Consider the following 26,046-nt stretch of genomic DNA (forward strand, 5'->3'; position numbering starts at 1 on the left):
TAATCTGCTAATTTTTGTGTTTCACATACTTTATTTTTAAACCAGTCGTTCTATAAATTGCAAAGTTTGTAATGGGCCACTGATTTCTTCTTGAGGAAGGTATCAGCTTTGGTCCGAGACTGAGGGTTGTTCTGCCAGTCAATAAAAACAGCACGTTTATCATCGAGTACATTGATTGCCGGGTCATTTTCATCAAACCAGCCCAGGTGTATTCTTTTGATCGATCTGGCCGAGGGTCTCTCTGCAGGTTTTTGTCATAATAGTATTGAGAGTAACCCATTCAGCAATCGGAATTGGGTTGTTTATCAGCCCACGTTCGAGCTGCTCTCTGAAAGCATGTGCTACCCCTGGATCCTCCAGATGCTTAGTGTTAAAACCTCTTCTGGAGGCTTGCTGCCTTCGCTGTTTTGGGGCGACGTGGGGTCATAGCTTGGCTCTGACGAGCTGATGATCAGTGTCGCAGTGGTCTGAGCCACACATGGCTCAGGTGATGAGGACATCTTGATGATCTCTTTCTCTAACAATGATGTAGTCAATAAGATGCCAGTGTTTGGATTGTGGGTGTTGCCATGAACCTTTGAACTTGTCGGCCTGCCTAAACAAGGTATTGGTGATAGTGAAGTTGTGTGCAGCACACTTGCTGAGGAGGAGCAGGCCGTTGGCATTGCACCTGCCTAGTCCATGTCTCCCTATGGTCCCCTGCCAAATGTCAGCATCTCTGCCATCTCTGGCATTGAAGTCACAAAGGAGCACAACCATATCTTCTCGGGATAGAGGTTAGCACTCTGTCGAGGTCAGCATAAAAGGCCTCTTTGATGTCAGAGGTGTTCCGGATAGGCTTTGACCCTTTGGTGTGTGTATGTGTGAGCACACGTGTTAACGGTCTATTGAAAAGCACAGCAGGCAGACGCAGAAAATATACAATAGATAAAATAATGATTTATAGTATTAGGTTGTTTAACATAAGAACATAAGAATGGAGGAAACTGCAGCGGGCCTATTGGCCCATACTAAGCAGCCTTGTTTACACCCAACCCCTATTGCTCATATATTCGCCCAACCTATATTTGAAGTTAACCAGTGTATTCGAGCTTTAAATACAAAAACGAGACATGGAGTTAACATACATGTAATAAATGAGTTATAGTGCTGTTGAGTAACAACGTGGCTGTAGGTTGCCACACTGCTTGTATTGAGGTAACACATGGTTGTAAGTTGTCTGCCCTCTGGTGTTTTGAGGGCAAGTGGTAGTAGGTCGCCTTCCTGCTGGTGTTGTAGGGAAGACATGTGGTTGTAGACCATCTCCCCACTGGTGTTGTAAGGGGAACACATGGTTGTAGACCATCTCCCCACTGGTGTTGTAAGGGGAACACATGGTTGTAGGCCATCTCCCATCTGGTGTTGTAGGAGGAACACATGGTTGTAAGCCATCTCCCCGTTGGTGTTGTAGGAAGAACACATGGTTGTAGGCCGTCTCCCCATGGTGTTGTAAGGGAACACACATGGTTGTAGGCCATCTCCCATCTGGTGTTGGGAACACACATGGTTGACATCTCCCCGTTGGTGTTGTGAGAGAACACATGTTTGTGGCCATCTCCCATCTGGTGTTGTAAGAGAACACATGGTTGTAGGCCATCTCCCATCTGGTGTTGTAAGAAGAACACATGGTTGTAGGCCATCTCCCATCTGGTTTTGTAAAGAAACCTTGTAGTTGTGGCCGTCTCCCCACTGGTGTTGTAAAGAGAACATGGTTTAGGCATCTCCCGTTGGTGTTGTAGGGAACCATGGTTGTAGGCCGTCTCCCCGTTGGTGTTGTAGGAAGAACACATGGTTGTAGGCCGTCTCCCGTTGGTGTTGTAGGAGGAACCATGGTTGTGGGCCGTCTCGTTGGTGTTGTAGGAAGAACACATGGTTGAGCCGTCTCCCCGTTGGTGTGGTAGGAGAACACATGGTTGTAGGCCGTCTCCCCTCTGGTTTAGCCATCTCCCGTGTAGGAAGAAACCATGGTTGTAGGCCGTCTCCCCTGGTGTTGTAGGAGAACACATGGTTGGGCCATCTCCCATCTGGTGTTGTAGGAAGAACACATGGTTGTGGCCTCTGTTGTGGGAGAAGAACACATGGTTGTGGCCGTCTCCGCTGGTGTTGTAGGAGGAACACATGGTTGTAGGCCATCCCCTGTTGTGTTAAAGAAATGGTCTCCCGTTGGTGTTGTAGGAGGAACACATATTACTGCCTGGTGTTGTAGGCCATCCCCCCGTTGGTGTTGGAGAAGAACACATGGTTGTAGGTCCGCCCCCGTTGGTGTTGTAGGAGGAACACATGGTTGTAGGCCGTCTCCTGCTGGTGTTGTAAAGAACACATGGTTGTAGGCCGTCTCCCCTGCTGGTGTTGTAGAGGAACACATGGTTGTAGGCCGTCTCCCGTTGGTGTTGCAGGAAGAACATGGTTGTAGGCCGTCTCCCCTGCTGGTGTTGTAGGAGGAACACATGGTTGTAGGCCGTCTCCCGCTGGTGTTAGAGGAACATTATTGTAGGCCGTCTCCCGTTGGTGTTGCAGAAGAACATTGTAGGCCGTCTCTGCTGGTGTTGTAGAGGAACATGGTTGTAGGCCGTCTCGCTGGTGTTGTAGGAGGAACACATGGTTGTAGGCCGTCTCCCGCTGGCGTTGTAGGCCATTCCCCGCTGGTGTTGTAGGAGGAACACATGGTTGTAGGCTGTCTCCGCTGGTGTTAGAGAACACATGGTTGTAGGCCGTCTCCTGCTGGTGTTGTAGGCCATCTCCCCTGCTGGTGTTGTAGAGGAACACATGGTTGTAGGCCGTCTCCCTGGTGTTGTAGGAAGAACACATGGTTGTAGGCCATCTCCTGCTGGTGTTGTAGGAGGAACATGGTTGTAGGCCGTCTCCCCGCTGGTGTTGTAGGCCATCTCCGGTGCAGGAAGAACACATGGTTGTAGGCCGTCTCCCGTTGGTGTTGCAGGAAGAACACATGGTTGTAGGCCGTCTCCGCTGGTGTTGTAGGAGGAACACATGGTTGTAGGCTGCTCCCCTGTTGGTGTTGTAGGAGAACACATGGTTGTAGGCCGTCTCACCGTTGGTGTTGTAGGAGGAACACATGGTTGTGGCCGTCTCCCCGCTGGTGTTGTAGAGGAACACACGGTTGTAGGCCGTCTCCCTGCTGGAGTTAGGAGGAACACATGGTTGTAGGCCGTCTCCTGTTGGTGTTGTAGGAGGAACATGGTTGTAAGCCATCTCCCCTGGTGTTGTAGGGAGGAACACATGGTTGTAGGCCGTCTCCTGCTGGTGTTGTAGGAGGAACACATGGTTGTAGGCCGTCTCCCTGCTGGTGTTGTAGGAGGAACACATGGTTGTAAGCCATCTCCCCTGCTGGTGTAGAGAACACATTAGGCCGTCTCTGGTGTTGTAGGAGGAACACATGGTTGTAGGCCGCCCCCTGTTGGTGTTGTAGAGGAACACATGGTTGTAAGCCATCTCCCGCTGGTTTGTAGGAGGAACATGGTTGTAGGCTGCCCCGCTGGTGTTGTAGGAGGAACACATGGTTGTAGGCCGTCTCCCTGTTGGTGTTGTAGGAGGAACACATGGTTGTAAGCCATCTCCTGCTGGTGTTGTAGGAGGAACACATGGTTGTAGGCCGTCTCCCTGTTGGTGTTGTAGGAAACACATGGTTGTAGGTCTCCCCTGTTGGTGTTGTAGGCCGTCTCCCGTTGGTGTTGTAGGAGGAACACATGGTTGTAGGCCGTCTCCTGTTGGTGTTGTAGGCCGTCTCCCGTTGGTGTTGTAGAGGAACACATGGTTGTAGGCCGTCTCCCGTTGGTGTTGTAGGCCGCCCCTGCTGGTGTTGTAGGCCGTCTCCCCGTTGGTGTTGTAGGAGGAACACATGGTTGTAGGCCGTCTCCCCGCTGGTGTTGTAGGAGGAACACATGGTTGTAGGCCGTCTCCCCGCTGGTGTTGTAGGCCGTCTCACTGGTTGGTTCTCACGGTAGGTACAATAGCTATCTCCCCTCTGGTCTCTATTGTCGTAAACATTGTCTTGATAACAGCAGGAGCTTCCACTGTCCACCTCAGTCTCACCACCATGATTATTCAGTTACTGCTTTCCATTGTTTTTCGGGTTGAAATTAACACTTGATCAACAATCCTTGCACTGTTTTCTTACTGCAGAGGAAGGGCCGAGGGCAGGGCTACCAAATGTCGACCTTCCCCAAGTCACTCCATAGGAGCGCCGAGACATGTCTGTTCACGACGGAGCATGGACAAACGCCCCCTACGATAAAAGCTCCCCAGAAAAAACCCTCAGTTAAAAAGTCAAAATAGGTAGGTTAGTTAGTTTAGTTTAGTTTAGTTTAGTTTAGTTTAGTTTAGTTTAGTTTAGGTTAGCTTGCTGTCTTATGATATAATAAATTTAATATTTTACACTTCAGAGAAGTGTTCATAAACTGTAAATAATAAATTATATAAAAATGTCTTATTATTTGTCCTAGGGTGCTTTTGTCTGGGGCCCTTAAGAGTTATGAAAAAAAATCCATTACTGAAAGCTTCAAGAAACACACTGACGTCAGTTTGGATCAGATTATTATCGGTGTTGTAGTGTCTCACGGCAACACTCAGCAGCACAGACGACCACCTGGGTGACGCCGCCACACCTGAGGATATTACTGACGGTGAAGTACACCTCTGGGGCTCTCAAACCCTAGCAACTTGTCACTGTAAATTTTTCCACCGCAACAGTGAGTCCATTCGTGACGTCAAAACTCGGGATGCCCCCGTTAACAGGCTACTCACTGTTATTATTAATTACAGCTATTGTTACTAGAACCTGAGACAACGTGTATAACAGCTGGTTAAGACTGTGGCAGTCAGTGCAGACAAAACACTAGCGTCACTTACCTCACCTACCTCACATACCCATCCTTACCTCACATACCCATCCTTACCTCACCTACCTCCTCATCCTACCTCCTCACATACCCATCCTTACCCCACATACCCACCCATCCCACTCACCTACCTCCCATCCTTACCTCACCTACCTCCCCATCCTACCTCACCCACCTCCCATCCTTACCTCACATACCCATCCTACCTCACATACCCATCCTTACCTCACCTACCTACCCATCCTTACCTCACCTACCTCCCCATCCCACCTCACATACCCATCCTTACCTCACATACCTACCCATCCACCCTCACACACCCATCCTACCTCACCTACCTCCCCATCCTTACCTCACATACCCATCCTTACCCCACCCACCCATCCTTACCCCACCCACCTCCCCATCCTTACCTCACATACCCATCCCACCCCCACCTACCTACCCATCCTTACCCCACATACCTCCCCATCCCACCCACACCCCCCACTCACCCACTCCCACCTCACATACCCCATCCACCTCACCCACCTCCCCATCCCACCTCCACCCACCTACCTCACCCCACCCATCCACCCCACCCACTCCCATCCTACCTCACATACCCATCCCACCTCACATACCTACCCATCCTTACCTCACCCACCTCCCCATCCCCACCTACCTCCCCCATCCCACCTCACCTCCTCCCATCCCACCTCACCTCACCCCCATCCCTACCTCACCCACCTCCCATCCTTACCTCACATACCATCCTTACCTCCTACCCATCCTTACCCCACCTACCTCCCCATCCTTACCCCACATTACCCATCCTTACCTCACTACCTACCCATCCTTCCCACCTACCTCCCCATCCTTACCCCACCTACCTCCCATCCCTACCCCTCACCTACCTCCCATCCACCTCACACACCATCCCACCTCACCCACCCCATCCTACCTCACATACCTCCCATCCCTACCCACCCACCTCCCCATCCTACCTCACCTACCTCCCATCCTTACCTCACCTACCTCCCATCCTTACCTCACATACCCATCCTTACCTCACCCTCCCCATCCTCACATACCTCCCCCATCCTTACCTCACATACCCATCCTTACCCCACCTTACCTCCCATCCTTACCTCACCTACCTCCCCATCCTCCACCCCACCTCCCATCCTTACCCCACCTACCTCCCATCCTTCCATCTCACATACCTCCCATCCCACCTCCTCACCTACCTCCCCATCCTTACCTCACATACCCATCCTTACCTCACATACCTACCCATCCTTACCCCACATACCTCCCCATCCTTACCTCACCTACCTCCCATCCTTACCTCACATACCCATCCCACCTCACATACCTCCCCATCCTTACTCCCACATACCTCCCATCCTTACCCTCACCTACCTCCCCATCCTTACCTCACCTACCTCCCCATCCTTACCCCACCCACCTCCCCATCCTTACCCCACATCCACCCATCCCCCCACCTACCTCCCATCCTTACCCACCTACCTCCCATCCTCTCCTCACCTACCTCCCCATCCTTACCCCACCTACCTCCCCATCCTTACCTCACATACCCATCCTTACTCCCACATACCTACCCCATCCTTACCTCACATACCTCCCATCCCACTTCACCCACCTCCCATCCTACCCCCACCTACCTCCCCATCCTTACCTCACCCACCTCCCCATCCTTACCTCACATACCCATCCTTACCTCACATACCTACCCATCCTTACCTCACATACCTCCCATCCTACCTCACCTACCTCCCATCCTTACCTCACATACCCATCCTTACCTCACATACCTACCCATCCTTCCTCACATACCTACCCACCCTCCTCATACCTCCCCATCCTTACCTCACATCCCATCCCCTCCCCCCCACATACCCATCCTTACCTCACCTACCTCCCCATCCTTACCTCACCCCCTCCCCATCCTTACCTCATACCTCCCCATCCTTCTCCCACCCACCTCCCCCATCCTTACCTCACATACCCATCCTACTCCTCACATACCTACCCATCCTACTCCCACCTACCTCCCCATCCTTACCTCCTACCTCCCATCCTTACCTCACATACCCACCCATCCCACCTCACCTACCTCCCCATCCTTCCCACCTACCTCCCATCCTTACCTCACCTACCTCCCCATCCTTACCTCACATACCTCCCCATCCTTACCTCACCTACCTCCCCATCCTTATCACATGCCATCCTTACCTCACATACCTACCCATCCCCCTCACCTACCTCCCCATCCTTACCTCCTACCTCCCCCATCCTTACCTCACCTACCTCCCCATCTTACCTCACCTACCCATCCTTACCTCCTACACTCCCCATGCCTCCCTCACCTACCCATCCTTACCTCACCTACCTCATCCTTGCCTCATGCCATCCTTACCTCACCTCCTCCCCCATCCCTTCACCTCCTGCACCTCCCCATCCTTGCCTCACTGCCTACATCCATCCTTACCTCACTTCCCATCCTTACCTCACCTACCTCCCCATCCTTACCTCACATACCCATCCCCTTACCTCACCTACCTCCCCATCCTTCACCTCACATACCCATCCTTACCTCACCTACCTCCCCATCCTTACCTCACATGCCATCCTTGCCTCACTACCTCCCCATCCTTTTCCACATACCCATCCTTACCTCACCCTACATCCCCATCCTTACCTCACCATACCCAATCTCCTCTTACCTCCCCATCCCATCCTCACATCCATCCTTACCCCTCACCTACCTCCCCATCCTTACCTCACATGCCATCCTTACCTCACCTACCTCCCCATCCTTACCTCACATACCTCCCATCCTTACCTCACCCTACCTCCCCATCCTTACCTCCCACATACCCATCCTTACCTCACATCCCATCCTTACCTCACCTACCTCCCCATCCTTACCTCACCTACCTCCCCATCCTTACCTCACTGCCATCCTTACCTCACATACCTACCCATCTGCCTCACCTACCCATCCTTACCTCCCACATCCCATCTTACCTCCACCTACCTCCCCATCCTTACCTCACATGCCTCCCCATCCTTACCTCACCTACCTCCTCCCCATCCTTACCTCACATGCCCATCTTACCTCACATGCCATCCTTACCTCCTCCTACCTCCCATCCTTGCCTCCACATACCCATCCTTACCTCACCTACCTACCCATCCTTACCTCACCTACCTCCCCATCCTTACCTCACCTACCTACCCATCTTACCTCACCTACCTCCATCCTTACCTCACCTACCTACCCATCCTTACCTCACCTACCTCCCCATCCTTACCTCACCTACCTCCCCATCCTTGCCTCACATACCTCCCCATCCTTACCTCACCTACCTCCCATCCTTACCTCACATACCATCCTTACCTCCATGCCATCTACCTCACCTACCTACCCATCCTTACCTCACATACCCATCCTTACCTCACCTACCTCCCATCCTTCTTACCTCACCTACCTCCCCCATCCATACCTCACCACCTACCCCATCCTTACCTCACCTACCTCCCATCCTTACCTCACCCACCTCCCCCATCCTTACCTCACATACCCATCCTTACCTCACCTACCCCCCATCCTTACCTCACATGCCATCCTTACCTCACATGCCATCCTTACCTCCCCTACCCATCCTTACCTCACCTACCTCCATCCTTGCCTCACCTACCTCCCCCATTACCTCACATACCCATCCTTACCTCACCTACCTCCCCATCCTTACCTCACATACCCATCCTTACCTCACATCCCATCCTTACCTCACCTACCTCCCCATCCTTACCTCACATACCCATCCTTACCTCACCTACCTACCATCATACCCCCTCACCTACCTACCCATCCTTACCTCACATACCCATCCTTACCTCACATACCCATCCTTACCTCCACTACCTACCCATCCTTACCTCCACATACCATCCTTACCTCACCTACCTCCCCATCCTTACCTCCACATCCCATCCTTACCTCACCTACCTACCCATCCTTACCTCACCTACCTCCCATCCTTACCTCACCTACCTGCCATCCTTACCTCACATACCCATCCCATACCTCACATGCCCATCATACCTCACCTACCTCCCATCCTTACCTCACATACCTCCCCATCCTTACCTCACCTACCTCCCCATCCTTACTCACATACCATCCTTACCTCCATACCTGCCATCCTTACCTCCCACCTACCTACCCATCCTTACCTCACATACCATCCTTACCTCACCTACCTACCCATCCTTACCTCACCTACCTCTCCCCATCCTTACCTCACCTACCATCCTTACTCCACATACCCATCCTTACCTCACATGCCATCTACCTCACCTACCTCCCCACCATCCTTACCTCCACATACCTCCCCATCCTTACCCTCACCTACCTCCCCATCCTTACCTCACATGCCATCCCTTACCTCCACATACCTACCCATCCTTCACCTCACCTACCTCCCATCCTTACCTCACATACCCATCCTTACCTCACATACCTACCCATCCTTACCTCACCTACCTCCCATCCTTACCTCACATCCCATCCTTACCTCACCTACCTACCCATCCTTACCTCCACCTACCTCCCATCCTTACCTCCACATACCCATCCTTACCTCACCTACCTCCCCATCCTTACCTCACATCCACCTCCATCCCACCTCCCATACCTCCCCATCCCCTCACCTACCTCCCCATCCTTACCTCCACATACCCATCCTTACCTCACCACCTACCCATCCTTACTCCACCTACCTGCATCCCTTACCTCACATGCCATCCTTACCTCACCTTGCCATCCTTCCCTCACCTACCCCATCCTTACCTCCACCTACCTCCCATCCTTACCTCCACCTACCTCCCCATCCCACCTCACATACCCATCCTTACCTCACCTGCCTACCCATCCTTACCTCACCTACCTCCCCATCCTTACCTCACATACCCATCCTTACCTCCACCTACCTACCCATCCTTACCTCACCTACCTCCCATCCTTACCTCACATTACCATCCTTACCTCACCTACCTACCCATCCTTACCTCACCTACCTCCCCATCCTTACCTCACATACCCATCCTTACCTCCTACCTACCCATCCTTACCTCACCTACCTCCCCATCCTTACCTCACATACCCATCCTTACCTCACCTACCTCCCCATCCTTACCTCACATACCCATCCTTACCTCACCTACCCCATCCTTACCTCACCTACCTACCCATCCTTACCTCACATACCCATCCTTACCTCACATACCCATCCTTACCTCACCTACCTCCCCATCCTTACCTCACATACCCATCCTTCCTCACATGCCATCCTTACCTCCACATGCCATCCTTACACTCACCTACCTCCATCCTTACCTCACATCCCATTACCTCACCTACCTACCCATCCTTACCTCACCTACCTCCATCCTTACCTCACATACCCATCCTTACCTCACATACCCATCCACCTCACATACCCATCACACCTCACCTACCTCCCCATCCTTACCTCACATACCCATCCTTACCTCACATACCCATCCTTACCTCACCTACCTACCCATCCTTACCTCACCTACCTACCCATCCTTACCTCCACATACCCATCCTTACCTCACATACCCATCTACCTCACATACCCATCCTTACCTCACATACCTCATCCCCACCTCACATACCCATCCTTACCTCACCTACCTCCCCATCCTTACCTCACATACCCATCCTTACCTCACCTACCTCCCCATCCTTACCTCACATCCCATCCTTACCTCACCTACCTCCCCATCCTTACCTCACCTACCTACCCATCCCCCACCTCACATCCCATCCCTGCCTCACCTACCTCCCATCCTTACCTCACCTCTACCTACCCATCCTACCTCACCTACCTACCATCCTTACCTCACATACCCATCCTTACCTCACCCACCTACCATCCTTACCTCACATACCCATCCTTACCTCACATACCCATCCTTACCTCACCTACCTCCCCGATCCTTACCTCCACATACCCATCCTTACCTCACCACCTCCCATCCTTACCTCACCTACCTCCCCATCCTTACCTCACCTACCTCCCCATCCTTACTTCACATATCCATCCTTACCTCACATACCATCCTTACCTCACCTACCTCCCCATCCTTACCTCACCTACCTCCCATCCTTACCTCACATCCCATCCATACCTCCATACCCATCCTTATCACCTACCTCCCCATCCTTACCTCACCTCCCTCCCCATCCTTACCTCACATACCCATCCTTACCTCACATACCCATCCTCACCTACCTACCCATCCTTACCTCACCTACCTCCCATCCTTACCTCACATACCCATCCTTACCTCACCTACCTCCCCATCCTTACCTCACATACCCATCCTTATCACCTACCTCCCCATCCTTACCTCACATACCCATCCTTACCTCACTACCACCATCCTTACCTCACCTACTTCCCATCCTTACCTCACATACCCATCCTTACCTCACCTACCTACCCATCCTTACCTCACCTACCTCCATCCTTACCTCACATACCATCCTTACCTCACCTACCTAGCCTTCCTTACACACTAAACCTACACTAACACTAACCTAGCCCCCACACTAACACTAACCTGGCCCACACTGGCACTAACCTAGCCCCAAATAACACTAACCCTGGCCCTACACTAACACTAACCTGGCCCCACACACAGCTAACCTGGCACCCCACACTGGCACTAACCTAGCACCCCACACTGGCACTAACCTGGCCACACTGGCACTAACCTAGCCCCCACACTGGCACTAACCTAGCCCACACTAACACTAACCTAGCCCACACACTGGCACTAACCTAGCCCCAAAATAACACTAACCTAGCCCCTACACTAACACTAACCTAGCCCCACACTGGCACTAACCTAGCACCCCACTGGCACCAACCTAGCCCCCAAAATAACACTAACCCAGCCCCTCACACTAACACTAACCTAGCCCCCACACTGGCACTAACCTAGCACCCCACACTGGCACCAACCTAGCCCCCCACACTGGCACTAACCTAACCCCACACTAACTTTTAACCTAGCCCCCACACTGCCACTAACCTAGCCCCCGCACTGGCACTAACCTAGCCCCCACTGGCACCAACCTAGCCACCACACTACCACTAACCTAGCCCCCACTGGCACTAACCTAGTCCCCACACTGGCACTAACCAGCCCCCACACTGGCACTAACCTAGCACCCCACACTGGCACTACCCTAGCCCCCACACTGGCACTAACCTAACCCCACACACTAACACTTTAACCTAGCCCCACACTGCCTACCCACAGCCCCCACACTGCCACTAACCCTAGCCCCCGCACTGGCACTAACCTAGCCCCCACACTGGCACTAACCTAGCCACCACACTACCACTAACCTAGCCCCCACACTGGCACTAACCTGAGTCCCCACACTGGCACTAACCTAGCCACCACACTACCACTAACCTAGCCCCACACTGGCACTAACCTAGCCCCCACACTGGCACTAAACTAGCCACCACACTACCACTAACCTAGCCCCCACACTACCACTAACCTAGCCCCCACACTGGCACTAACCTAGTCCCCACACTAACATACTCCCCACACACACTAACATAACCTCACACTGTTACTTAACATAGCCCTCACACTCACTAACCTAGCCCCCCACACACACACTAACATAGCGTAAGTCAGTAAATTGTGGCTCATCTATATGGTTTTTTATTGGTATTTAAAACTTGAGAAATCGACCACCGTGATAGTGTGGTCATGTTCTCTCGCCTCACTTGTACAATAAGTCTGTACTATAGTTACTTGTGTTGTTGTAAACCTTATAATATTGTGTTAACTTTACCTTTACTTATAATTTTACCCTCTTCACTACTGATCGGCAGTCGGTTACGTCTCTGTTACGCACTGTTGGCAAGTACTGGGCATGCACCGGCTCCTGAAAGTACCTGAACCTGCTCCAGTGTTGGTCAACTTTGGTCTTGATAGAGCTCACATTCGGTGCAGTCACAAACACTCTCTGGCAGGTTGTTCCAGAGTTCACCACTCCAAAAGTGTACCCTCACTTCTGGATTCAATGGCTTCTTTAGCCTTGAAATGTGACCCTTTGTGGGGTGGGGTGGGCGAGGCGGCGTCTGCCAGCTCCAGGTATGGGTAGTGGTATCACAGAAATTTGCCAATGGGGGGAACTTTGTACAAACATACCGAGGTATTGTATGTTGAAAAACAAGATAATAAATATTTTTCTGTGTGATCATGATGAGCTTATCAGTCAGTTAGTGATGCTATTATTTATTTCGTTATCGTCATTAATTTTTCACTTCTTACTGTTAAAAATGGTTTATTTGAAATAATTTATTAGCTCAAGGGTTTTGGGGTGATTGCCCCCCCCCCCCCTTCGGTATGCCTAAGGATATGGACACTCGACTGAGTATTGCCCCCTGAGATATTTATAAACTTCAATTAAGTCACCCCTATAGCTTAAGTTAGTCAGTTGTAGGCATTCTAATCTCTCTGGCTAACTGAAGTGCCATAGCACAGCCACCAGTCTGGTGGCTCTCTTTAGAAAATTTTCAATCAACTGACGGTCTCTAGCATATCTCAGAGGCCAGACGGTGAGACAACAATACTCCAAACGAGGGAGCACCTCAATCTTGAAGAGCATTACGAGGGATGGAGACAGCCCATTTGTCCACTGTGCCCACATCAAGGGGGCAGGAGTCACTACCCTACAATAAAAAATATGCCTCACCTTCGTCTGACACAGTTAAGTCATTGGAGCCACCTGGCAAATACTGTTCATTTATTTCATGCAACAAAAAGCTATTTATTGTTTGTATATTCGTATTTTAGAACCACGATACCCTTTATAGGTTTATGAAAGTTCGGTACCCTACGGTACTCCCCCCTACTTCACAAAAAAATCCAGGATCTGTGTCTGTAAATAGGGCAATAAATGTATTTTGCTCTTTTCAGACATGCTGGCGAGTGTGGAGTCCAAGGGTGGTGGCAGCTGTGACCTGCCTGAGGAGTCTCTCAGTGACCACTACGACATTCTCAACATCCTCAACTATGGCAGGATGGGCAAGGTAGGTTATGGTTGAAAGTCTAGTACTGTATTGTAGTATACACTGTTTACACATCTTAAAATGTTAAAAAATTTACTTTAACATGCAAGCATGCATAGTTTATTATCTTATTTTCCACAAAACTCTGTGATGGATTGAATTCTGAAATCCCCAACAGAGCTGCCATGTCACACTTCGATAGGTGGTGTTACTCTTCCAGTCATAACAGGATCTCATATTGGTTCTCCTGTGAAAGGCTGTGATCACTCAGGAGCAGAACTGCTGAGGTTCTGTGCACAGTACAGTATTGTACTCTGCTTGCTGACATTCACTCCTCACCACAGTCAGAGAATGGTGCCTCCAGATGACATGCCCCATTTTGGTATTGCACACCTGGGAGGAGGGAGGGGGTCTAGCCATAAAGACCATTCTCAATCATTAAGTGAGATTTCTGGATTTAACTCCTATATTTTGATCAAAGATTCCATGTACGACGGTGAAAGAAAGGCTCCTAGAGTGATTCCTAGCTGGGAAATTAAGTTACTGTATTAATATGATTTTATAACTGCTTTTTATACAGTACTTTCCTGCACCACAGTCAACATGTGGTAAATTCCCATGAAGGAATCTTGAGATGAAGGTCCAAGTATTTAGAAAAGACCAAGTTCCTCTTAGGAAAGCCATAGATGAAGTGAAGGGTCATGGCTGTTGAGCTGTATCTGTGCAGCCCAGTTGTGTCCATGAAACAACCCCATTAATCATCTTAGGATGTACGCAAGGAGTTTTGACTCATATCTCAAGATTAAGGTAATCTGATAATGTACAGTACTGTGTTTGTAATACTTAAACAAAAATTATTAACAAACATCAATGAAGAAAAGATTATCCTTACTGATTTTCCATGTTGAGGCATAATACAAGTAGGAATTTGTTTAGGTTCATCTTAGCTAAGTATTTATATAACAGGCTGAAAGCTAGCCCAGTGAAGCTTGAAAATGAGAAAAAGGTAAGGAATTTTGAACCTTTTTAAGAGTGTGAATATTTCTCATCATGAAGCAGAAACCTCTTAAGAGTACAAGCTAGAGCACATTTACATGATGTCAATGAGTTTACTAATACAATAACTTTGTCACTGATGTCAACAAACAAATAAATAGATCATAGTACAGTACAGTGTATCTTGTTATGATCAACAGCATCATTCTTGAGCCTTCTCTGTTTATAGGACTGTACAGCTGTTTAGGGATATGATCATGCAAAATGTACAAAAGCATGTCCAGTAAGTCCTGTGCTTAACGTTGCCCCAGACAACGTTGTTTCGTTCAAACGTCGCTACTCTTTAGATTCCCATGATTCCAACAATGTCCCGACCAATTCGTTATAATGATGTCACCCAACATGAACTACTTTTGTATGGAGCATCACCCTCTCTCATCTTGGTGTGCTACACACTCTAGCAGAGCGTCAGAGCGTCCCCAGTCTTTGTTAGGCTTTCAGCGTAGTGCGCAATTAGGTGTTTTTGCTATAAATACTGTACTGTAACTATTCAAAATGGCTTCCAAGTACCCAGCCAGTGATAGTGATGCTAGTGTTATGAAGAAGCAATGCAAGACCATTAGCCTTGCTTCGAAAATACCTACAGTATTAAGAGTGTATCAAATTTTGGTTCAATGCTTTTTAAAATATCTGTAGTGTAATTGAATTTATTGGCCTTGAGAATAGTGAATTAAATACTGTATCAAGATCCTCGTTAATGGTCAAGAAGCTGAGATATGTGAATGTCGGTCACACTAGAATAACCTGTTATAGTACATCCTTCTTTCCCCACACAGCCAAACTGTGGAATGCTTTGCCTTCTTCTGTGTTTCCAATATAAGAGGCCATCCACTTAATACTGTAGGCTGTTTACCTTTGGAAGATGAGGATAATGTTCTATTTAGTCACTGATTACCATGTACAAAGTTGTTTCCCTCAACCCCAATGCAAGATAACAAAACTTAAACCAACTAGGTTATAAATCTTGGGAACAATTTAACCCTAGAAAATTCCTACATGAAGACCATAAAGTTGTGTCTGAGGAGAGATAATTGTATTTCCCTCAACTTTGGATAAAGAAAAGATCAAGAAATTATGAGTTGTTGTCAGTCTTGATAAAAAATATACAGCCATCTTTTGATTAACATAATTATTTTAGTGTGTCTGTGATATATCATAGCTTCAGTTCATGTACTATTTCATTATAATACTGTACCCAAATTTGCCATTCTGTTCAGTGTTTTTACTCTATTAATACAGTAGAAGTACGAAAATCCGGACTGCTCGGGGATTGGGTCGGTCCGGATTTTCGGGCAGTACTTTTAAAATTCAAATTTAAGGAGGAATAAAGAAGAGATGAACAGGTAAATTTTGATAGTCTATTCATTAGCAAATACAGGTTGACAATCCTTTATCCGAAATCCTTGGGGCCAGAGGCATTTCGGATTTCGGAATTTTTCGGTTTTCAGAATGCTATGTGTATTAGCCCACCCGGGCATAGATCACTAACCCACATTGGGGCCTGGGGGAGGGGCGAAAATAAAATAAAATTTAAAATTAATAATTATAATAATAATACTAATTCATAGGTCTAGGTCGTGTTTCTCACTTTGATCTTTTTTTCATTCTTGTATTTCTTTATTATTATTATTATTTTATTATTACAGTATTATTGTTATTATTAATTTTTTAAAAATATTTTATTATTATTATTATTATTATTATTATTATTATTATTGTTATCATTATTATTTTATTTTGGATTATTCTTATTAAAAATTGTATTTACTATGAATAATTATTATTATTATACTGTAATTACAGTATTATTACTATTACATTTTTGCCCCCCAGGCCCCGATGTGGGTCAGTGATCTATGCCTCAGTGTGCTAATCCCTGTTTTATAAGGGGGGGGGGGGAGCCCCCTCCAAAAAACTTTCGGTTTTCAGAGCTTTACGGTTTTCGGAATTTCAGATAAAGGGTTGTCAACCTGTACTGAGACGAGGCTGTGAATTCTGGAATTTTATTCTTTGCCTTTTTTATATCGTAAATTGTAGACTTTCCGATGTCGTATGTTTCCATTAGATCAGTATTGCTCACACCACGTTCTAGTTTCTTAATTATTTCAAGTTTGTCACTCAATTTCAACGTGTTCTTCTTTCTCTTCACACAACGAAGTTTATCTACTTTTGGAGCCATTATTATGGGCTTGTAAATACGTATGCTATATATGGTAAATGGAAAGAGTAGGACACAATATTACATACATTGTCACAGGTTGATTGCTCGTTTTAAAATGGCGACCGCGTGGTCGCTTGTTGTCGCTGTGCAGCTCACGCATGCGCACACACACACACACACACACAAAAGCCCGCTAAATTTAAAAAGTTTGAGTTTTCAAAAAGTCCGGATTCTCAGGTGGTCCAGATTTCTGGCATCCGGATTTTTGGACTTCTACTGTACTGAACTGGTTAGAAGAAATGATCTGCAAACACATTTTCCTTTCATAATAAAGTCCCCAAATCTGGTTTACTTCTGTTGCTTCTCTGTTTACTGATACTGTACTGCACTATGAAATATTATTTTGACTACTGTAATATAAATTCACCATCCTGGACAGTAATTTACTTTGAATTTAACCAAATGATCAATGCACTGTACCAGAGAACCAACTATCAATGTTCTTGTTGTATACATCACTGATGCCAACAACCGCAACAGATCTATCTCGCTGCTACAAGACTGACAGGAATGGAAGTAGCACTGAAGGCCGTATGTCGCGACGTGTGCAGGAGGAGGGACGTGCAGCGCGAGTACCACTACGCTTCACACCTTGATCACCCAAATCTAGCATCTGCCACTTCCAGACTTTTCCAGACTGATCTCTACATTGTGTATCCCATGGAGTATGCACCTTATGGGGACCTGGCTTCTCACCTCACCTCCAGGACCATTGATGAGGTAAATATCAGTGATATAATAATATAGTGTAGTTGATATTTAGTGACCAAAGATGGCCAACAAAACCATGAGATGCTTATTTCCAGTATGTCACCCATCCAAGTACTAACCAGACCCATCATTGCTTGGCTTCACTGACTGGACAAGTGGTGGTGTTTCTAATCTCCAACTGAGTACAGTAATCAGATCATAGGAAGATTAGTCACCTCAACGTATTTCACTCATGTTTAGACACTCTAAAGCAGGTATGCACAACCTGCGGCCCTTCAGTAGCTCTGTTGCGGCCCTCGGTGTCTTATGTTATCAAGACTGTTGAAATACAAAATTAATATGAAATAAAACTGGGACTTGGGGCAATGGGAACAATCTCTACCTTCATTCAGTTTACACTTACAGTTTTTACCAACGATACTGAAAAGCTTATTTGTCTTTCATTTTTGTATTGCATTTTACTGAAATGTAAAAACAATTTCAAATTGCTGTAACAGTTTGGAGATCACAGTCAGCAGCAGGTCCAAAGGTGGACGGGAAGTGAATGTGTCGATCTGAGAGCCAGGCTGTCTAGGCGGGAGCACTGTTGCCATTAAGCCAGTTGATATTATCTCAGTATTATGTCTTCCTCAACATATCTAACTTTTATCCATGAGAAACCCATAGAAATGAACGAGAAAATTATACGGCTCATATTTTACAAAAATAAATTATTACTAATAAAAATAAGAAGAGAATTATGGCATCACAACCACTCATACTGTATATACGACGAACTCCAGAAGTTTTGGCTGGGACTCAGCTGAGGTGATTCATTGATTGACTGAAACAATATCCTCTGGCACTCGCTTGAGACAATTACCATTATTGGAGCATTACTGAATATTTTTTACCCCCTCACAATGACTAGTAAGTCGACTGAAAAAAATACATCACAAAAGAGAAAACTTGAGGACGAGAACAGAAACTTTCAAGAAATATGGACCTATAACGATTTCTTTGTGTAAAACAATGCAAAGAAAATTATTTGTTTGATTTGTCAAAGTTGTGTGGCAATTTGTAAGGAGCATTATTTGCAAAGACATTGTTTATCCAAGCATAAAGCATATGGAGAAATCAAAGGTGAAATGAGAAAACAGAAAATAAATTCTTTGATGCAGAAAAACATGTTCACTCAGAGGAAGAAAGAGGCACAAGAAGTGACACAAGTGAACTATAAGTTGTATATCTGATAGCAAAATGTTCACGGTCATTTACAGATGGTGATTTGGTGAAAAAGTGTATGGTTATTGGTGCTCAAAAACTTTGTACAGATGTAGTGAAGAAGTTTGAAAACAAAAGTTTGAATCGCATGACATTGCAACACAGAATTCGTGATTTATCAAGTGACATAGTAGACCAGCCGAAAGAGAAAGGTAATAACTTTGTGTACTTTTCCGCAGCCGCTGACGAATCGGCCGATGTAACATCTACGGCTTGGTTATTAATTTTCGTATGCGGTGTAACAGACGACTTCACTGTCCGTGAAGAACTTGTTGGTCTCAGTTCTCTGGCTGGGCAAACTAAAGGGAGTGACTTGCTAAGTGGACTTCTGGAGCAAATTAGCACTATTGAGTTGAATATAGACAACTTAGTTGGCATAACAACAGTTTCACTGCATAATACATCAACAGAATTTGTGTGGAAAACAACTGAACTTTGAAAATGCAATGAAAATTGTAGCCTCAACAGTCAACTTCATGAAATCGCAAGCTTTGAACCATCACCAATTCAAGCAGTTTCTAGAAGAAATTGAAACTGAGTATGGTGATCTGGTGTTTTTCACTGAAGTCAGGTGGTTATGTCGGGGAAATACACTGCAATGATTCATCAACCTCCTGGATGAAATAGTGATATTTCTTAATGAAAAGAGTGAAGTGGTTCTACAGCTTGAAAATGTGAAGTGGCTTTGTGATCTGGCATTTCTTGTTGATATCACCAGTCATTTAATCACAGGCATCCGCCGGGTTATGTGTCCTTGAAAATTTGTCAGTAACGTGTCATCAATTTTTCCATTGACTTCCATTATATAATTGGAGATGCGTTCCCAAGGAAATATTGTCGGCAAAAAGACGTAATGCAAGACACATTTATGAATGAAAAAATTTTTTTTAACACACATTGATTATTTTATGATATAGTGTAATATGATAATAAATATACAAAACACTTAAATTTAATCTACCATAAACGATGTTGAGTGCTGCGTTAGGGTAAGGTGGTGCAATTGGAGTTACTGGGAGGGAGACGGAGGGGCACTACTGGCTCCTGCATCGCCCTGTACAGTATTGTAGCAAACCACCAAGAAATCCACACAAAATAAAGTGCATAATTTCTGTGAATTTTTTTTCTAATAGTATTGAAAAAAATTAACTTAAAAATTTACCCAATTTACGTAAGGGCGAATTTTTTTCCGTATCCCAAATTTATTGGTCATAATTTACAAAATCCGTAAGAGCGAATTTCCGTAACCCGGGGACGTCAGTAACTTGAATGCCAAACTTCAGGGTCGTAACCAAGTGTCATCTTTTGAACAAAAACTTAAGCTGTTTCAGTCACAACTCATTAAAGGAGAGTTGGGACACTTTCCAACATATCAAACTATGCTTGAAAAGCACAGTATACATCACAAAGCTGAAAACTATGGAACAATTATAGGAAATCTCCAGGAAGTGTTTGATAGGCGATTTAGAGACAAAAAAAGTAGAAAAACTTGCAACTGTTCAGCAATCCCTTCTCTCTATCACCTGAAGACAGTTAACTAGAGGCCCAGTTAGAACTGATTGATCTCCAGAATAGTGACAGTCTTCGTGCTAAATTTATGGAAGGAAACTTTCTCAATTTTTACAGGTGCTTGCCTTAAGATCAGTATCCATCTTTGAGAAATGAGGCTGCTATTTATGCATGCTTATTTGGCTCCACATACATCTGTGAGCAAACATTTAGTCTGTTGAATCTTGACAAGTCACAATGTCAAACATCACAAAAAGAAAAATTTGTCACATTATATGCCAGGTAAGCACTTCGTTTCCAATCATTATTTTTTATGGTAATACTGTGGTCCTTTTTATGAAGTTACAGACTAAAATTAATTATGTGTGACAACAAATTCTTGGTTATCTCTAGTTTAAGTAAAAGGATTATATTTGATTTAAAAAAATAATAAACGTATGTATGTGTGTTTGAGTAGAGAAGTTGAATATGTAATTATGGTGACTCATGAATCTTGCAGTCCTCGCTTACAAGTTAGTTTGGTGATGTGGCCCCGGAAGCGGAAAGGTTGTGCATCTATGCTCTAAAGCTACCTAGAGGGTTTATATTGGGTTAGGTTAAGTTTGCATTATGGTGTTTAATCATCAGGTAAAATAAGTTGGGGTGCCTAATCTTGAGGTGATCCAAATAATCAATCATTCTTATCAGTTTCTAGTATCCCTCACTTATGAATAACAGCAGTTTATAGCCAATGTTAACACAATGAATCAAGTACTGTAAATAACTCAAGAATCCAATTTTTTGTCTGTTATTTTCTCATCTCTCATGGTTGTCCTTGTCTGTACCTCCTGTAGTTTTCTTAAAAAAAGTTAACCATTTGTCTAAAGAAAGATTTTGATTATTAGTTCCTTAATTATTCAGGATGATTCTTCTTTCCAGGTACAAACCCGGTGGGTGGCTGAGCAGGTAGCCAGTGCACTAACTTACCTGCATGGATTCCAGTTAGTACATGGTAGTATCACCCCTGATAACATACTCATCTTCAGACCTAATCTTTCACTCGTCAAGATCACCGACTTTGGCTCAACGTGTCGAGGCGGAACGTTCGTGCGTCGTCGCCTCTTTGTCGGACCGTATAGTCCACCTGAGCTGAGTCGCAGTGAGGGAGCTGAAGGATATTACACTGGCACTTCTTTAGACTCCTGGGCCTTAGGTATTCTCATCATTCACTGTCTCACAGGAAACAAACCTTGGGCCACCACTGATGTCACCGACCCCGAGTATGCCGCCTTTCGAAACTGGCAGCAGGTCAAGTCCATACGGGTGCCAAGATCCTTCAAGAGGTTCACGGTTCGTCTTCTGCGACTCTTACGTCGTCTCCTAGAGCCACGTGGATGGTCGCGTTATCCTGCTAAGGAAGTGTTCAAGTACCTCGAGGATGATTGGCTGATAAAATCTCGAGACAGAAGTGACATTCATGAATTTAGTTCATCTCTGGTGTCAATCCAACATTTTCGGCCGTACTCCTCACTTACCGAAGATCTAAAAGAGCCACTACGCCCACAAGAACACGAGGCCCCGGAGCAGCCACCACAGGGGAGGGTGTCAAGTCGAAGACGTTTTCTGGCAGAACTGTTGCGGTTCACATCACCGAACCTATCTGTCAAGCACCGCCGTAAAAACCATGCATGGCACAAGTCTTCATCCTCCTCATCTTCTTCCTCATCTTTCTCATGGCTCAACTCATCTTCCTCAACTTCCTCATTTAGCACCTCTACTAATTACTCTTCAGTGTAATCTGTCATCATTAAACAAAACCAAAATAAACTTATGTACAAGTCTATGTTAATCTGTAAGTGGAAAAAGCTTATAATGTTCTGCAGACAAATGTAAGTTTCTTTACCTAAGATCATAAGAACGGAACATTTTGGTGTTCATCCATAGATAACTGCCTTCTGAATTATAGTGAAGATGCTGTTCTTGAGTGATTTTGACTCAGTATGCCCTGATTTACACTTCCACCTCCTCTAACTTGACACTTATGTATGTGTATGTATATTAATGCAAAGTAGCCACTAGGAACCAGATGGAGTAAAAACTAAATGTGATTTTGTGATCAGTAGGTGTCAGTTCATGCCTACAGCCTGCCTCACTAAAGGTCACAGCCTCAGGTTAATGAAACCACAAGCTCATAAAATTATCAGGGCAAACATTCTTGGAGTGAAAGTTATGAACTCTTGGAATAACCTGCCAGAGAGTGTTGTGATGGCACCGAGTGTGAACACATTCAAGACCAGATTTAACCAACACTAATGCAGGTTCAGGTGCAATCTGGAGCCAGTACTTGCCAACAGTGAGTAACAGAGACACGACTGACTGCCCAAGTGGCTAACAAACTGACCACTGGTGAAGAGGATAAATTAAAGTACAGTACAGTACTCCCTCAAGGAATGGCTGTTAAGATTCAACATCACAAAATGCAAAAGGATACACCAAGCCTTACCAACAGTAAGGAGGAATTGAAAATGTCCAAAGAAGGGCCACCAGACTGGAGCCGGCTCTATGGCACCTCAGTTAACCAGAGAGAGCAGAGCACTTGCAAATGCCTAGCTTATACTATAGGGTGAGCTATGGCCAAGAGGATAAAGTAAAAAGTAAAGTACCCCGTCAAGTTGTTAATAATCACAAAAACACTTGGATCATTTTGTGTTTCCATGTGGTACCTGCATCATGTGTCCTCAGTAATTGTTTGAGTGTGTTGAGAAAGTAGCACAGGTTGATGGGTGTGGGGGAGTGATGTAGCCACTCTGATCATACTCAACCACAACACCAACACCTTAACTGCCATTGTCAAACAGTTAGGATATATACCATTCTACAAAATAATCATTAAACTAACCTATCTTATAAGGTGACCACACCAAAAAAAAAAGTTGCAAATAGAAAGTTTGTTTGCTGGAGACATCAGTTGCATGTACAGTGTGATCATTCAATATTCATGGGCTTTAAGGTTAATATTATATATAATTACCTGCACAGTGTAATCAACCTTCAAATTAGATGCCACCACCAGAGTAAAATTAATAAGATATCTCATTTACCTGAGTGCAATGACTTAAACTCATGATCATTGTTTATTGCTGATAAATGGTAGTATGGTAGTGAAGGAAACACGACTAACAGAAGGGGCTTTAGGCTTGATGTTTTGTCAAGACTTTATCAAAGGAATGAAGACACAGTTCAGAGTACTGTTATTTATACTAAAAAGTTGGATCCACAGTAGTAGGTGGAGATTTGTCTCATCCCTCCATTGGTCATTTGGTGTTGCTACTGTTTCTTTTCTCCAGCAGTTGTGTGCCACCATCTGGCCTGTCTCTCCATAATGTAATGTGCTTTGGGTTACGTCCTTCTTGTGTTGTGTTAGGTCCTCCATTGATGATGCATCTGGTCATTTTCTGTAGTTATATCAGTAACTCCTCTTGGGTAGCCCAGCTTTGAGAAGGTTTTGAAGATGTAAGCCAGCTCATCCTCCAGGTATTCAGCGTTGCATATTCTGTGAGCCACCAGGAAGAATCCAATGGCCACGCCAGCCTTTGTTATTTACTCTGGGTCAATGGGTAGTGGACTTAACACAAGAAGGACGTAACCCAAAGCACATTACATTATGGAGAGACAGGCCAGATGGTGGCACACAACTGATGGAGAAAAGAAACAGTAGCAACACCAAATGACCAATGGAGGGATGAGACAAATCTCCACCTACTACTGTGGATCCAACTTTTTAGTATAAATAACAGTACTCTGAACTGTGTCTTCATTCCTTTGATAAAGTCTTGACAAAACATCAAGCCTAAAGCTCCTTCTGTTAGTATTGTAAACCCATGAGTACCATGATTCAATCCCTAGAGTGTAATGCATTAATGCTTTGAATATAAGGATTAAATCCCTTTATGAGACTATAGTATACTTAAGGTGTTAAGTCATCATACTCAAGGAGTTAACCTTTCAGCAAGTAACCCAATCCTACATTGAGCAAAAGTGTAACTCTGTCAAACATTTTTTCCTTAATGTAACCCAGATGGGAAACTATTATAAACTTCCCCTAAATATTTTACGAGGCCATGTTTGTCTTCCTAAGTGTAGAGCTTTAAGATGACTTGTACATATTCCACCATGTTGCACAAGATAGCATAATGGTGTTTTTGTCATGCATATACAAGTACTCTTATGGCTAGACGTTAGGCTGAGAGTTGCTGCTCAATATATAGTCACAAGAAGAGTTTTGAATAAGGTGGGCAATTTCACATCCAAGCAATCAAGTATTATAACCAGTATATGTACGGTATGTCTTAGATGTCACTTCTTAGCTACGTGATACAAATCATCCCTGGTCACACGCGCCTCTACAAAATGGACAATGCTGCTACTCATTTTTCTTTTGTAGCAGATAAACTTGAGCTAACAATCATCAGGTTTTTTCTTTACAATACATTAAGTTTTGCTGTTTAGTTTTGTGTCATTTCCAAAAATAGTCGTTTCATGATACTCTCTTGTGGGCATCTTTCATCACTGACCATCTTACCTTTCCTCCATACTACAATACTTCCTGTCATCATCCTCCATACTACAATCCTCTTGGCCACATCGTCCATACTACAACCCTTCTTGGCCACATCGTCCATACTACAACCCATCTTGGCCACATCGTCCATATTACAACCCTTCTTGGCCACATCCTCCATACTAAAATCCTCCTTGTCATCACTCCTCCATACTACAATCCTTCCTGTCATCATCCTCCATACTACAATCCTCTTGGCCACATCCTCCATACTACAACTCTTCTTGGCCACATCCTCCATACTACAATCCTCCTTGTCATCACTCCTCCATACTACAATCCTTCCTGTCATCATCCTCCATACTACAATCCTCTTGGCCACATCGTCCATACTACAACCCTTCTTGGCCACATCCTCCATACTAAAATCCTCCTTGTCATCACTCCTCCATACTACAATCCTTCCTGTCATCATCCTCCATACTACAATCCTCTTGGCCACATCCTCCATACTACAACCCTTCTTGGCCACATCCTCCATACTACAATCCTCCTTGTCATCCTCCTCCATACAGTACTACAATCCTTCTTGGTCACCTTGTTCCCTGTTATTCTCTCCATCACACTACGATGCATCACATGACTGACCAGTGCGTATTTACCAACATTAAGATCCTTACTACAAAGGAAGACTTACATTAGCTTCAC

General features: G+C 45.6%; 1 protein-coding gene across 1 annotated transcript; it reads left to right on the forward strand.

Annotated features, from left to right (window-relative positions):
* The first annotated feature begins 17,799 nt into the window (after positions 1–17,799).
* LOC121874018 (serine/threonine-protein kinase meng-po-like) lies at positions 17,800–23,264 on the forward strand. The gene is made up of 2 exons (XM_042377896.1): positions 17,800–18,035; positions 21,717–23,264. Exons 1-2 carry the CDS (start codon positions 17,826–17,828, stop codon positions 22,572–22,574), a joined length of 1,068 nt encoding a protein of 355 aa, XP_042233830.1. The 5' UTR covers positions 17,800–17,825; the 3' UTR covers positions 22,575–23,264.
* Positions 23,265–26,046: the final 2,782 nt, after the last annotated feature.

The sequence above is a fragment of the Homarus americanus genome, unplaced genomic scaffold (assembly GCF_018991925.1).
Source record: "Homarus americanus isolate GMGI-L3 unplaced genomic scaffold, GMGI_Hamer_2.0 scaffold25827, whole genome shotgun sequence".
In the NCBI taxonomy this organism is placed as follows: Eukaryota; Metazoa; Arthropoda; class Malacostraca; order Decapoda; family Nephropidae; genus Homarus; species Homarus americanus.